At 40.5% G+C, this 15860-nt stretch overlaps 2 protein-coding genes across 2 annotated transcripts; both read right to left on the reverse strand.

Annotated features, from left to right (window-relative positions):
• Positions 1 to 547: 547 nt before the first annotated feature.
• On the reverse strand, positions 548 to 6761 carry LOC310950482 (uncharacterized protein). The gene is made up of 6 exons (XM_083918316.1): positions 6622 to 6761; positions 5490 to 5554; positions 3903 to 4188; positions 2949 to 3097; positions 2544 to 2820; positions 548 to 1180 (listed from the first exon to the last, which is right to left on the reverse strand). The coding sequence occupies exons 2-6, from the start codon at positions 5551 to 5553 to the stop codon at positions 1027 to 1029; spliced, it is 930 nt and encodes a 309-aa protein (XP_083774442.1). The 5' UTR covers position 5554; positions 6622 to 6761; the 3' UTR covers positions 548 to 1026.
• A 2708-nt stretch (positions 6762 to 9469) lies between these two features.
• LOC310950717 (uncharacterized protein) lies at positions 9470 to 13778 on the reverse strand. The gene is made up of 6 exons (XM_083918669.1): positions 13678 to 13778; positions 13280 to 13344; positions 11995 to 12280; positions 11577 to 11731; positions 10509 to 10788; positions 9470 to 9742 (listed from the first exon to the last, which is right to left on the reverse strand). Exons 2-6 carry the CDS (start codon positions 13338 to 13340, stop codon positions 9589 to 9591), a joined length of 936 nt encoding a protein of 311 aa, XP_083774795.1. The 5' UTR covers positions 13341 to 13344; positions 13678 to 13778; the 3' UTR covers positions 9470 to 9588.
• Between the last annotated feature and the right edge of the window lie 2082 nt (positions 13779 to 15860).

The raw sequence follows: 15860 nt of genomic DNA on the forward strand, positions 1-15860 counted from the left end.
TTATTCATCTTGCAGCCGTAAGTTTTTGTCACTAGTGCATGTTCAAAACACAGAAATAACTTATTGTGCTTCTTACCTTCATCTTTTCAGGAGTGTTTTGCTTAGCACACAGCAGCTGTTCAGCCTTTTTTATATTGCTATACTTTTTATGTAGGATGTGTCAGATTTTCCAATGCAAAATCCAATGTTAACACTGCCTTATCTACTGTATTTATATCTACAACAACACAAAATTAAGACAGTAATCCCCGTGTATTTTCTCAATGAAGCTTGAATACTCTTCTTGGAGATGAAAGCTCTGTACCTGAGAAGAACCACTGACTGAAATTGTGGCAGACAAGAAGCTGTTTTTTTTTTTTTAACAATTAAAAAAAAAAGAATTAAGCCCATAAATGTGTTAACCAGTTATTGCACATTACTCACTGTCCTAAAGGTAAAAGCACCAAGTTAAGGACTAAAACATTCTTCTTACCTCCATATTCTTTAGTTGTGTTAGAGTCTTTTCCATTGCATTATGTTGGAGACCAAAACTTGAGGCTTTTTTTTGATGATTTTATTTTATTTCAGCATGAAAATGCAGCAGTGGCAGGAGCATCCCAAGCTCAGCAATAGAAAGACAGCATTAGAGATTGATATAGATCAGATCTTCTGTATTCACATACTACTGTACAAACAGCCGTCCTGTAACACAGAGATACTCAAAGACCCATACCTGACTTTTACCATTTTGCAGTTGCGGGAGCTGGAAGGGTAAACTCTGTTTAAAGTCCGTTCTGACTGAATCTGACATTTGCGTTCACACATACTGTCCTGTTGGTGAATGTGTAGATCATTTCAGGTTTACAGTGCATGTGTGAAAGGGGCCTTAGACAAACTTAGCACAATGATGAAAACAGTTTTATTAGTTATTTCAACGTATGAGTCATGTGAACACTCACATTGAAACTGAAAATATTATTCTGGTTTGTTTGAGTACATATGATAGCATCGGCTAAATTCTATCTACGAAGGAAGTCCATCTTGAAGCTAATCCATCATAGCAGCATTCAACTCCACCTCGCACAGGGTCAGGTACTCTGATCTCCCAGGGATAACTATGTTAACATAACGGCCATCCATCCCTCCGGCACACTGGAATTCAACAGTAGTACCTCCTGGGATGCTTGAGATCACAGCACACCTGGTGGAAGAAGCAGAAAATCACTCATTTAACTCAGAGAGAGAGACAGATAGAGAGAGATACTTTTCACCACTACGCTATGTGTTCAAATTGAGAGCGTCATTGGGTTAGTAGGCTTCATTTGTTAGCACCGTTGTTGGCACAAGTTTTTATTGGGGCTTGAGTCTTATTTCATTTGTGTCTTTCAACATCGATTTCACCTTATATTTTTGTAGCTGCTGAAAATTCAGTGACGATGTCAGTGGCGTTTTAAGATATAAACAGGCCCTTAGCTGTAACCCAAGAGTTCTCGTTCAACACTTTAAAAAATGTTTTGCCATCTTGCGTCACCTGAAGTACTCTGAAAGCATGTGAATGAGACACGGTCCAGCAGCTTGTGAAGAGATGGGTGTCAGTAACCGATATTTTACATTTTATGTGTATCATTAACTAAATTACTTGACTTCAGTTCATATTGTATGGATGGATTATGTATAAATGTAGGTAATTTCAACAGGATTGTCTTGGCGCTCTTGTATCAGTGTATATGTCTGATGACAAATAACAAGAAGTACAGCAGAACAGAAATGCACAGAAAAGGTAGGAATGAGATCATTTAGGATGAAGTCCCAAATATCAATTTCAGTATGAGGCAGGCTGTAAGATACAAACTGCTGAAAACACAGACTGTATAAAAGATGGACGGAGCTACGGTGAAGTCACCCATAGCTGTGTGAACCTCCAATATGAAGCCTCACGTATGGCTTTCTGGACGTCGCCATGTTGGATTTATGCAACCAGAAACTGAAAACAAACTGCGAAAGAGTAAATGTTCCGCATACAATAACACGGATAACACCGAAAAAGGAAATCACGGCTATAATTTACCACAACTGCCATAGGTTTGATTGACAGCTCACTGTCTTTGGCAACGTTCACACTGCAGTTCCAAGTGACCTGAATCATATATGACCCGTATCTGATTGGCTTTTGACAGTGTGAACAGCACAAGTCGCATTGAATATGACATTTTCAAATCAGAATTTGACGATAAAAATCTTTGCAACCAGCATATTGTAGCGATGGATCAAGTGAGAAGTACGGACATTTTTCCTGCATACAACCGGTCTTTTTGCAACCACTGATGCCGACCCCTGCCAGACACTCACTAGAATACAGTCTTAAGGTACTTCACTTTTCAGACCCAAAGCTTCGTCCATCTCTTATTCAGTCTATAGCTGAAAGTTGAAGATTGAAGATGCGGTGTACTGGAGATGTGGTAGACTGAAATATTCTTCCTCCTGTAGCATGAAATATGTTCCTTTCTAAGTTCAAACTTAGGGACTTTTTAATATTATTATTTAATTAACAGTCTGTAAATTACCTGGGATTGTTGTTGCCTTGGTTTTCAAGGGAATCTCCGATGCGGATCTCAGCTCCATTGAGTCGTTCTGGAACTTCATCTCGGTTGGTTATCTTCACAGAAAATATCTTGAAGGTTTTGGGCAGAGAGAGTCGCCACCAGGGGTTTATCTCTATGTCTGTGTGAGTGCAGGATCCCAAGGCCCAATTGAAGGCACGATTTCCGTCTATGGCATTATAGGCAATGCCAAAATTATATTGTGATGACTGTGAAGCTTTTCCATACATTGCCATGTTGTCTGCAAAAACAATATAGTATCAGCAACAGTAAATTCGGTGACTTTTCAGTCACAACATTCTAGCTTGTTCTTATCCAGCTGGGTCTTGTGAAATCTGCAGGGCAACATGGTACTGCTGAAATTCTCACCAGATGGGGGACGGTATCCATGAACCTCCACTTCACAGAGAGTAAGTACCCTCTTTGGACCAGGCAGTCGCACAGTCACGTAACGTCCCACACGATTGGTTGCCAGAGTGTATGTCTGCCCTGCTGGGATTGCAGAGATTACACCAGCCCTTAAAGAGAACCAAAAAGAGAGGAAGCAGCTCGTTAATGAGGATCAGTATCTACTGGGGGTTTCTCAGTGATGCAGACCGCCGTGTCATGTTTAAACAAACAGGACTGTTGTGACTGGACTGAGGTTGACGGTATAAAGTGGAGATGAATATTGAAGAGAGCCAGTGGCGGTTGCTGGTCTTTCAAGGAGGGGAAGCTAATTTTTCCAGCCTACATCATAAATGTGTTTGTTTATTTATATGTCAATTTTACCCGTCGTTTCTTTTCAAGAAAATTATCTGTGACCTTGTCGTACCAACCAGGCATCTTTTCCAGGGACTTGACTAGTGTCCTTGACTAGAGCTAGGCTGCTTAAACGGCCTTGGCCCAGCTGGAGCTGCTGCGCCAGGCTACTGTGAAGTGTGACCGCCTGTGAGTGTGAGTGATGGTGACGGGGGGAGAAGCTCTGCAGCTGCCGCTACTCGGTGGGAAAAGAAACCACAGAGTGAAAGAAGAGAGTCGCCAAACACACCGTTAGTTGTGGATGAATGAGAAGGAAGTTGCGCCGGTTACCTGTGATAAGTAGCTGATTTTGAACAAAAGATGAAGCTTTCTAGAGCATATTTAGTCAATTAAATGTACACACAGCAGTACATATTTTACCACTTTTTATTCTTTTGGTGACAATTTCAGTGCTAGAGCCATCACCCCTGGCAGATATGAAAAATTAGCACTTAGAATTATCTGAAGAAATAAAACACACAATTGTAGCTCTAGCTCTCACTTTTTACTTGTATATTTTAAAATCTATTAATAAGCACTCACACTGGGTTTGCAGCACCATTGACTTGTAAAGAGTTGCCGATGTGAACCTTTGCTCCATTGATCCTTTCTGCACAGCAGTCTCCTCTATTGGTGATGACCACGGAGGTGATCATATAGGGCTCCAGCAGGTCCACTCTCCACCAGGGGTCGTCATGCTCATCAGTGTGGGTGCATGAACCCAAAGTGAAAGTAGATTGATGGTTTCCATCAATAGCATTGAAGGCGTCTCCGAAGGCGTACTTAGAGGACACTGACTGGGTCGCTTTTCCACGCAAGGCCACATTTTCTAGGAATGAGAGTTGAAATACACAAAAGCTTAAATCAGTGTCTCAACTAAGAATTTTACTGCGGTCCTGAGTGCTCGATGCCCTACAACTACAGAAAACATGTGCAAATAGACAAATCATAAAGTGCGGACACACAAATGCCGCAGGTTGCTCAGAAAGTTGCCTTTTCCCATGGAGTTATTTACTATACGACTTTGTGTGATATATGAACACTGAACATTATATACACTTGCTTTACTTTACACTAGGTGTAAACTTAAACCATTAGCTAATTTTCCCACAAACTTATTGTGTCTGTCGTGTTGTTTTTTGTATTTGCAGTATGTTGCATTTCTAACTTGTTTCTTTACATTGCAATGCCGCTGCATAAGGCAACTTTTACATTTGCAGAGCTCAGGTTAACTAATGCAGCAGCAGAACATAAATAAATTGAATTTGAGCAGTGTAATTTCACGTTTTATATATTGAGCAGAATGTTGCTGCTGCAAAAAAATGTTGCATAAAAATGAGTCGTAAAGCTTCTGTTACCCATTATTAGTTGAGTAACAGTTGAGACGATAATAACCTGCATTATGCGTGATAATGTTTGTCCTCATAGCAGCCATTTAAACGTAATGAGACCATATGTTAGCAAGGCCTCACTGTATTAAGATGAGCTGTTGTGACCTCTAGGATAATCACAGCCTCATGAAACTGTACAACCACAAACTAGAGATCTGGAGCATTCAGAAGATGGATTTCTATATTGACAATAGGGGGGTTTCTGAGCAGTTTCCAGAACAGATGTGCCCGCCATCCATTCACGGAAAATGCAAATATCAAAAACAAATGTATACCAAATTTTCCCACAAGTTCCTGAAGATGTGGGTGCATTAATGAGGTATTTAGAAGGGATTTTGACTTTTTTTTTGTATCAATTCTCTAATGAAAAATAGTTGAATTTAGCACCATATCTGTGTACCAAATGATATCAACCCAAATATTGCTGCAAAACCTCATGAGACAAAATATAGCCCAGGAATGGGCATCATCAACTCAACTCATCATTTTATTAACCCTTATGAACTCTAAACTTTCAACATTTTAATTGATGCCTTACCAAAACACTGTTTATTACAAATGTATGACTATAACAACTTACACACATTGCTGAGCTGCATCTCAAATTTATTGTCAGGGTCCTAGCTTTCAGATGATGTACACCACTTCTGTGTGGCATCTATTGTGGATCTGCTATCACCCACAAAATGCTGAGATGTTTAACATGAAGACAGCACACACACTCTGAGATCACGCTCACCATAAGTTGAAACTGAACACGTCTCCAGGAGGAGCAGCAGAAGGAAAACTCTGAGTTCCATCATTCTGGTTGAGACAGAAGAGAGTCATTAATGGACCGTATTTTTTTTAAAAAGTTCACTTTTCATAGCTGTTAGAGTTGAGAAGGAGTGATTATAATGTCGTCTTAAAGTGTAATTCCAGTGCAAAATCATCCCATGGACTTTTTACATACATCAAATAAGCCATAGAGACATTTTTTTTAGTGTAACAACTATTAACGGAGAAAATCTGGTAGAATAGTTAACAGCCGGACGTGGCTAACACTGATTAGCTCGGGGCAGAACTCTGAAGGCATTAAAACGGCTTTTTTAACCACTGATACTGCTCAAAATAACACCAAACTTCTAAGAGTCCCTACACAGAAAACAAAGCACCAATGGGCTCCTTCCTTTTGGCTGCATTTGGTAATCGACTTGAATGGACTTTACTATGAGAGGAGCTGGTACAGGGGCCAGTTGGTAAGTCTTGAAAACACTCTTTAAATAAACTCTGGGTTCACTAAATACGTTGTTGGTGCTTCATTTTATGTGTAGGGACTTGTATCATTCTACTGCAGTGGTTTGGTGTTATTTTGAGTAGTATTAGTGGTTAAAAACCCTGTTTAATTGCCTTCACCTTACTGCTCCGAGCTAATCAGTGTTAGCCAGGTCAGAATATTAGAGACTGTCACGAATTTCTCCGTTAATAGTAAAAAACTGTCTCGATAGCTTATTTGATGTATGTAAGTGCCAAAAAAAGACCATGGTATGATTTTGAGCAGAAATTAAACTTTAAATGTGTTAAATCAAGATTAGAGTAGAGAATATATAAAACTTTATTCATCCAGAGGGAAACTGTTGTGCAGAAGTTGCAGTACAAAGAAGGGAAAGAGTGCAAACAACTCGTAACTAGTAGTGGTGGAATTTCAAGAAAGCATTGAGGTTTCAAATATTGCAGCTACTTGCTTCCTTGTGCTGCAGAGGTCCTTATCTACATGCTATTAAAACTCTTTTGTAAGGTGGTATGTTCTCAAGCAGTGAAAGTTAAGAGGATACACAGAAATGTAAGTACGTAGATGAACTCGGATGCAACAAATAAATTAAAAGTGTTACCTGGAGATCCCAACTGTCTGATGAGAAAAACGCTTCCAACCAGCTAGAAACCGAGCAGTTTCTGTGCCGTTTATATGAATCAGTCACCTCTGCATCAGTTGCACATATCCAACCAATCATCAGAAATCACATCATGTTCATCTTCAACACTTATCCAATCACATCCCATTGCTTTACTCTCTTGCACGTGTATTTCACTTCCCTACTCGTGAATTAGATCTCAGAGGTTATCCGAGTCCATGCCAAGAAGTTTCAAAGCTCACACAATAAACGCAGATGTCTTCTAAACTAAATACAGTGACTTTGATAAAAGCACAGGAATAAGTTAGCACCTTACTTGGATATGTCCATGTAATGCTAGGTTATACTTCTTCTGCAAGGAAATATTGTGCTTCTTTCAACACTACACTACTTCATTACTTTGCAGATCATGATTCTGCAAAGAAAACTTATGATTAGTTATAAAGCATGAGACATAGTGCGTAGTAAGCTTTTGCTCTACCTCAAGTTATGGTATTAAAACAGGCTACTTCTTATGTGCCAATGTGTCAGTAATAATATGACACAATATAACACTTTTTAAGGGGACACTCTGCCCATTGAGAACTTTTACTTTTGATTCTTTAAATTCATTTTGCTGTTAATACCTAAGTTCATACGTTAGTAAAATTGCAGAGTTGTATCACTACTTATATACTTGACAACCTTCTCGACCTGATAAGGTGGATTGGATGACCGAATAATTTGCAATTTTGCTTTATTAACCTATAAACTGAGTATAATACAGAGTTACAACAAATGACCTCAGACACGCAAGGAGCCTGATGCTAATTATTCAGGAATGTATTTTGTCAAACATAAAGTTTTTGTGTGATATTGGAGAGGTCTCCTGTCGTGTGCTCCGTAACCAACATGTAAGAAAAGTAGCAACAAAAAAAATGACTCCCAACTCGTCAGATGCAGCAGCTTGGTCAGTTGCCAGCGGCGCTTGATACCAACACACATTGCACCCTTAAGTGGCTGTGTGAGATGCACTGGCATAGGGGTCATTTACGCTGGGGACGGTGGGGACATGTCTCCAACACTCTTGAAATGGCCAATTTGGTCCCCACCACTTTGTAATTTGTTAAAAATGTTCTGAAAAATAGCGTGTGAGAATTGATAAATTCGGGTGACTGTGGCTCAGTGACAGACTGGGTCGTCCTCCATTCGAGAGATTGGCGGTTTGATCCCTGCCTCCCCCCGATCCACATGTCGAAGTGTCCTTGGGCAAGACACTGAACCCCGAATTGCTCTTTGTGCTGCGCATGGGTGTGTCAATGTGGTGTGAATGGTTAGATCAGATGATATGAAGATGTCCACTGCCATCTGTGTGAATGTGACAAGTAATGTGAAAGTTGCTATATAAGTACAAGTCCATGTACCATATACCATGATGAGATGCGATGTGAGTCGGATTTCATAACGGCAGTGTGACAGAAAGGCAGAAGAAACGTTTAAGTTAGCTTAAACAGGCTAAAGAAACACAGAAGGGTAGAAGGATGTGCTACTTCGGAAAAACATGCTGAGTAACTCATCTGGAGATAAACCCTGCAACCTGGACTTAAGTATGGATTATAAGGCTCGATGACTGTTTTTACAGTGTTATACGGGGAGACACGACACAGTGAAATATCTTCTCATTGCATAAAGTAGGCATACGTTGGTTCTTGTCACCAGGTGGTTGTCTTTTTATGTGGAAAAAGTGTCCCCACCACTTTCAAAACCCATGTGCCCTGAGCTTTGAACTGCTCCACCACGTCGATGTGAGATGATGTAGTATAAGGTGCAATAAAGTCGGTGGATGGATGGGTTAAAGAAACGCAGGTATTTCATCCAGGAGTGTTAACATACCTCACTAATGACACGTGCAAGTTATGTTACAAACATACTCATTTTAATCCAAACCCTGATCTTTTCCTAAACCGTACAAAGTACCTTTGTTGCCTCAACGTAACCACACCCTGCACGTTGAAAAATGGCACCAAAGTGTACCCAGAGCTTTAAAAACAAGATGCAAAAGGGTCCAGTCCAGGCAGCCATATGTGATGAGCTGGCAGTCACAATGTGTTGAAGACAACAGTGTTAATCTTTCTCTTTGTACTTTTGACCTGGTCAGAGGAAGTGTGCAGGGGTTGGTGCGAATTGCTGACATCCTGAAATTGCAGTGCAGCTTTATAGCCCTAGACCCTCCTAGAAAGTTACCAACACCCCAAATACACAGGAAAATAGTAAAAGCAACATTATTGGTTAATGCTGAAAATGCTTAGTTGCAGATTTTTATTTTGCACAATATGCACACGCCCTGAGACTTCTGTTTTATGCTTCTTCATCTCTTGAACATCTCAGAGTATCAACAGTTTAACTGCTCTGCTACTTCTCTTTTTCGTCCCTGAAAACACATAACCATGACCCAATATCACGCCTGTTTGCATGTATCTTTATGAATATTGAGGTTTTGTGTTTTACAATAATGTCCAAAGGTCCAAACTTTTACATTTAAACATCATTTTATTTGGAACATTTTGTATAACACAACATTAAAACCTCTCCCTAACTGAAATCTGGTTGGCCTACCCATTATTCTAAACTGTGATTGGCTCGGTCAGAGGCGACACTTTAGGCTTGGTTATTTGAATTTTGTAATTAAGGACTAAAATAAGAACGTATTGAAACTTCATGCTATATTTGTAGGTCTGTGAACAAGAGGTGACACAGTAACTGAGGTGTGGAGGAGGTGACATAATCAAATATCCTGTTTATCTGATATTTTGCCATTTATTATTGTGTGTTCAAGACAACGTAGACCCATGTTGCAAACAGTTTTATTGTTTCTTTAGCATGTGAACAATGAAATGTAAGCTTAGTTGATTATTCTGGTTGGTTTGACGACATATAAAGGCGTAGGCTAAATTCTTACAATGTAATCTAATACAGCTTAGAACCATACACCTCCACCTCACACAGGGTCAGGTACTCGTATCTCCCAGGGATAACTATGTTAACGTAGCGGCCATCCATGCCTCCGACACACTGGAATTCAGCCGTTTCACCTCCTGGGATGCTTGAGATCACGGCACACCTGGTGGAAGAAGCAGAAATCTCTTATTTAACTCAGCAAAGGTTGGCTGGTGATACAGACAGCTTGTTTTCACCACAGTCGTGCGTCTAATTTGACACACTGTACACTGAGAGCAACATTTGGTTCGTATCATGAGCGTCGATTTCACCCTATATTTTTGTAGTTGCTGAGAATTCAGTTACGATGTCAGTGGCTTTTTAAGATATAGACAGGCCCTTAGCTGTATCCCGAGAGTTCTCGTTCACCTTTTTAAACCTCTTTTTGCCATCTTGCGTCATCTGAAGTACTCTGAAAGCATGTGAATGAGGCATGGTCCAAAACAGCTTGTGAAGAGATGGGGTATCAGTAACCAATAGTTTACATTTTAAATGTAAACTATTGGTTAACTACAGTTTTAGCTCTTTGAGGTGAAAATATGACCTGCAGTAACTTTTTAGATGTACTTTTTGAAGGTGTCCAGAGATTATTTCCTATTCTGTCATTAGTTTACATCGTGTATTTGTCTGTCGTAGTGATTTTGACGAAAATCTGACCATATTGTATGGATGAATTATGTATAAATGTTAGTAATGTCTTGGCACTGTATCTGTATCAGTGAGACAAGAAATGTCAAAGTAGGATTGAGATCATTTAGAAAGAACTCCCAAATATCAATTTCAGTATGAGGCAGGCTGTATGTAGCACCAAAGAGAGACTGAAATAATCTTCCTCTTGTAGCAAAAATGTGTTTCTTCTAAGTTCAACTCTAGTGACTTTAATAAATTACCTGGGATTGTTGTTGCCTTGGTTTTCAAGGGAATTTCCAATGCGGATTTCAGCTCCATTGATTCGTTCTGAGACTTCATCTCGGTTGGTTATCTTAACTGAAAATATTTTGTAGATTTTGGGCAGAGACAGTCGCCACCAGGGGTTCTTATGTCCAAGCGTGTGAGAGCAGGATTGCATGTTCCACCTGTAGTCATGATTCCCATCAATGGCTTTATATGCAAGGCCATGTTCAAATGTAAACGACTGTGTGGCCTTTCCTTGGATTGCCAGGTTGTCTCCTGCAAGAAAACAATATTATTACCAGCGATGCATAGCTTTGTTTTTGGTGTTTCGATCACAATGTGGTCAGGACAATTTGTGGATTTTCTTAAATGTGTTGAGACCTGTGGTTGTGGCGTTAGAAGCCGGGGGTCTAGTTAATTAGTATTAAGATTTTCATATTATCTATGATCGATTGTCCCCGATGTTCAGTGACTCACTCAGTCACTACATTCTAGCATCGACCAATCCAGGTCTAAGGGCGCACTCACACTGTACATCTGTACCGTGCCCAAACAGGTTTTACGGGTCAAGTCTAGGTAGTTTGACCAGTGTGAGTGCAACCGTACTGCGCCAAGCTGCGGCACGCTTGCCGGCCATGGTTCGTTTGGGAGAGGAGGTCTTTTGTAAAGCACGTCTGCACATGTACAAGCACCAGCGTGCGCACGTGTGCGAGCACGAGGTTCTGAAGTCATTTTAAGTGCGCCTGTTGGGACATAGAAAAAAGAAGGAGGGACCATGCGCGGACATTTAAAACAATGGCGGCGAAAGGTTCACGTTGGTGTGATGCGGAGGTGGAGAGTTTACTGCAGATTTGGTCGATGAAAATATTCAAAAACAGTCGATAAGACGCACAAAAACACTGAGGTCTATGGAAAGATTTGTAAACAAAGCGACGCACCGCAATGACGTCGTCAATGCGTGTGACGTGTTACGCCATGATGACGTATAGACAGCAAGAAGCAGTGGCGCGAGGCCCAGGTCAGACAACCTCTGACATATAACATGGCACTGCTGAAATTCTCACCAGTTGGGGCAAGGTACCCATAAACCTCCACTTCACAGAGTGTCAGAACCCTATTTGGACCAGGCAGATGCACAGTCACGTAACGTCCTTCCACATGTTTGCTGAACAGCAGAGAGGTTGTCAGACCAGCTGGGATATCAGGAATGACACCAGCCCTAAAAGAGTAAATAAAAAGAGCAGCTCGTTAACGAGGTTCAGTATTTACTGTGGGTTTCTCAGTGATGCAGACCGCCGTGTCATGTCTAAACAAACAGGACTGTTGTGACTGGACTGAGGTTGAAGGTCTAAAGTGGAGATGAATATTGAACAGAGTAGATGTGAAAATTAGCACTGAAATGTCTCTTGAAAAATGAAGTCACACAATTGTAGCTCTAGCTCTCACTTTTACTTAGTTTTCAAACTATTAATAAGCACTCACACTGGGTTTGCAGCACCGCTGTCTTGTAAAGAGTTGCCGATGTGAACCAATGCTCCGTTGATCCAGTCTGCACAGCAGTCTCCTCTGTTGGTGATGGTGACGGAGGTGATCATGTAGGACTCCAGCAGGTCCACCCTCCACCAGGGGTCGGTCTGCTCATCAGTGCGGGTGCATGATCCCGAATTGAAAGTAGAGTCACGGTTTCCATCGATAGCATTTTGGGCGGCTCCAAATGCGTGATCATAGCTGTCTGACTGGGTCGCTTTTCCACGCAAGGCCACATTTTCTAGGAATGAAATAGGTAACGGAAGATGGATTGTGAATGTTGAGCTTAAATCAGTGTGCATAAAAGTCAACCTCTCTCGTCTGGTCGGGTGCAAGGGGCTGTCGGTGTGTGGTTCTTGGAGGGCAACACTATAATAGTTTAAAAGTAACAGAAAATGTAACTGGATTACTTATAACTTGAATTGAACAACAAACGTATTACGTTACTTGTTACAACGAAAAAGTAATCTGAGTACTTTGTAATGTGTTACCCCCAACACTGGTGATGGTGTGATGTTTGATCGTAGTGAGACCCGTCAAAGGGAAGACCATTTCTTGAAACGTCACTTCACTGTATAAAATCAGCCGTCGGACTTTAAGGAAAATCACATCCTCATGAAACTTTACGACCACAGAATAGAGAGCTAGCACATTCAGAGGATATATTCAATTCAATTCAATTCAAAAAACTTTATTTGTCCCCGGGGGGCAATTCAGGGCACACAGAGCAGCAAATAACGACAACTATATAAAAACATTTTTAACCTATCAACAAGAATAAAGTGTAAAAGAAGAATAAAAGAAGAATAAGTGTCTTCCATTTACCAATTATAAACCCGAATCGCAGCATAAATTGGTTTCATGGTGTTCCTCAAGGTCTTGGTGTCAAAAAGATACTATTAACTTTTATTTCTTAAAAAACAAACAAAGAAACAACAGTCAGAACAGTCAGAAGTCAACTTTCCACTGAATAAAAAGCATCGGGAGAGCCGAGGCTAACTAGCGCAGCAGTAAAACATCAACAGTATATATTTAATGTGAGCAGTTGTCCAACATAAGTGGATGTGTGTGTGTTTCTGTGGGAGAAAATAACTTGTTTTTCTTCCTCCAACATCCACGACTCCATGGCTTTTGGAGCAAGTCCAGACAATTAAATTTGTTATGTTAGTTGTTATTTTACTTTTCATGCTTTGTAATGTTTAACATGAAGGCGGCACACACACTCTGAGATCACGCTCACCGTAAGTATATGATGACCACGTCCCCGGGAGGAGCAGTAGAAGGAAAACTCTGAGCTTCATCGTTCTGGTCGAGACAGATAAGTCATTAATAGACGTTATTTTTTTAAGGGACACTTTATTTTCATTAGAATTGTGTAATGGTGATTATAATGGTCGTGTTAAATCATGTGTTATATCTAGACATTAAATTACCTTAAGAAAAGATCAAACTTTATTCATCCAGAGGGAAACAAAGTAGGAAAGCGTGCAAACATACAGTCTAACTCTTCAGTAGTGGCTAAATTTCACATAATGATTAAGGTTTCAAATATTGCAGCTATTTGCTTCTTTGTGCTGCAGAGGTAAATATCTACATGCTATTTAAAATCTGAAGAAACACATAAATTAAAAGTGTTACCTGGAGATCCCAACGGTCTGATGAGAAAAACGCTTCCAACCCCGACAAACCGAGCAATTTCTGTGCTGCTTATATGAATCAGTCACCTCTGCATCAGTCGAACATATCCAACCAATCATCAGAAATCACATCATGTGCATCTTCAGCACTTATCCAATCACATCCCATTGCTTTACTCTCTTGCACGTGTATTTCACTTCCCTACTCGTGAATTAGATCTCAGAGGTTATCCAAAGTCCATGCCAAGAAGTTTCAAAGATCACACATTAAACACAGATGTCTTCTAAACTAAATACAGTGACTTTGATAAAAGCACAGGTATAAGTTCGCACCTTACTTACGATATTTCTATTTTATGATACTTTATACTTCTTCTGCACTCCACCTCAGAGGTTAATATTGTGCTTCTTTCAACACCACATTTGCCTGAAAACTAAAGTCACCCTGCAGATCATGATTCTTCAATCTTTACCGAATCATGATGCAGAAATATTCACACGTAACACGCCGCTTTAGAATGCGCAAAAATAACACATTTGCACAGCATGAGAAAAACGATGTGGTTTTTACCCAAACTGTCTTGGATTGTCCTAAAGCGGGCATGTCTGTAAAAATTAAGCCAAATTTAGCGTTAATAAGACCCTTTCATGATGGACAGTACCAGTGGTTTAGTCTACTTGATACACAGGTATACGCCATGTACCCACTTACAAAAGCGCGAGGATGCGTAACATCGTTTTGTGACAGAACTTTAACACTTTTATTCGTAAATTCACCCCCTTCTGTCCGTGATCTGTGGCCTGGATCTGTAGTCACCTACCTGGATCTGACGTCACTTACCTGGATCTGACGTCACCTGGATCTGACGTCAACCTCTGTTGAACAACAACACAGTTTCTTTGCACTTATTCTGTACGCAAGATGGAAATGAGCTAATGTGAATCACTAAAGAAATGAAGGCAATCTCAAAATACACTCTTTCAGTGTTTCAGTAAGCCTGCCTCTAAATCATTCATTCATTCATTCATCTTCAACCGCTTGTCCCTGTCGGGGTCACGGGGGGTCGCAGGGGGGGCTGGATATCCCAGCTGACATTGGGCATGAGGCGGGGTACACCCTGGACAGGACGGCAATCTATCGCAGGACACATAGGGACGAATAGAGACAGACAACCATTCACACCTACGGGCAATTTTTAGAGTCATCAATGAACCGGACACCTGCCTGTCTTTGGATTGTGGGAGGAAACTGGAGAAAACCCACGCAGACACAAGGAGAATATGCAAACTCCACCCAGAAGGGCCCCAGCCGGGATTCGAACCAGGAACCCTCTTGTTGTGAGGCGACACATGTGCATTAATTTTACAGCATTAAATTACTATGAGGTAAAGTTAGTTATCAGTAGTTAGTAGCTAGATAATTGGCTATTGGAAGAGTGGAACATTTTTCATTATGTTAACAATAGTTGCACGCTTGTGTGTGCATTGCAAATTGCCTGCTGATAAAACCTGTGCTCAAGGAACCATATTCATAACATTTAAGGCTAATTGTAGCTCTTAACTGGCTGAGTTAGATGATGATTAACACTAAACAGTAGAAAATCACTCCAGTCTCCCCAACTGTAAATGTCATTGGCTGCTAAAGTCTTTTGTCTCTTAAAAATAAACAACTTATTGATGACACATAAGACTTATGTCTTTCATAACGCTCTCAATTACATGAAGATGCCTACTGTATGCATTAGTGAGTGTGTCGATAGGGTGTCGCTCTGGGACACGTCATTGTGGGACAGGTGAGTATGAGACTACATCATTGATCCGTATCAAATTAGATCTTAGATACTTGGTTTCATATGATTGCGTCACTCTAGCCGCTAAACTGACCTGTCTTCAGCCTCTAAAGATACAGTTGTGTGAATGTTAATCAACTGTGGTCTAATCCAGAAAAAGGCTTTTTTCTTAATCTCATTTTACTTCAGCAAAGATGAAACATAATGCAGCAGCAGGCATTGGCAGTGCAATCACAAACTCAGCATCCAAAAGACACCCAACACAGATCATTTATAAAACACACGTAGGCTACTGTATTGATGCTCTTAATACAGTAGATGCTTACATCATTAAATACCCAGTTTATCTGCCACTTTGCCATTTTCTTTTGTGCATCGAATAAAAACTCAGCCC

Source organism: Echiichthys vipera (assembly GCF_963691815.1).
Source record: "Echiichthys vipera genome assembly, chromosome: 8".
Lineage (NCBI taxonomy): Eukaryota > Metazoa > Chordata > Actinopteri > Perciformes > Trachinidae > Echiichthys > Echiichthys vipera.

Excerpts from the sequence above, each read along its gene's own strand:
- LOC310950482 (XM_083918316.1), bottom strand. The coding sequence starts at position 5,553 with ATGATGGAACTCAGAGTTTTCCTTCTGCTGCTCCTCCTGGAGACGTGT. Across the intron at positions 2,821-2,948 it reads TGGATACCGTCCCCCATCTG|ACAACATGGCAATGTATGGA; the intron begins GTGAGAATTTCA and ends TTGTTTTTGCAG. Across the intron at positions 1,181-2,543 it reads CAAGGCAACAACAATCCCAG|GTGTGCTGTGATCTCAAGCA; the intron begins GTAATTTACAGA and ends TTCTTCCACCAG.
- LOC310950717 (XM_083918669.1), bottom strand. The coding sequence starts at position 13,340 with ATGAAGCTCAGAGTTTTCCTTCTACTGCTCCTCCCGGGGACGTGGTCA. Across the intron at positions 12,281-13,279 it reads GTGGTCATCATATACTTACG|AAAATGTGGCCTTGCGTGGA; the intron begins GTGAGCGTGATC and ends TTTCATTCCTAG. Across the intron at positions 10,789-11,576 it reads TGGGTACCTTGCCCCAACTG|GAGACAACCTGGCAATCCAA; the intron begins GTGAGAATTTCA and ends GTTTTCTTGCAG.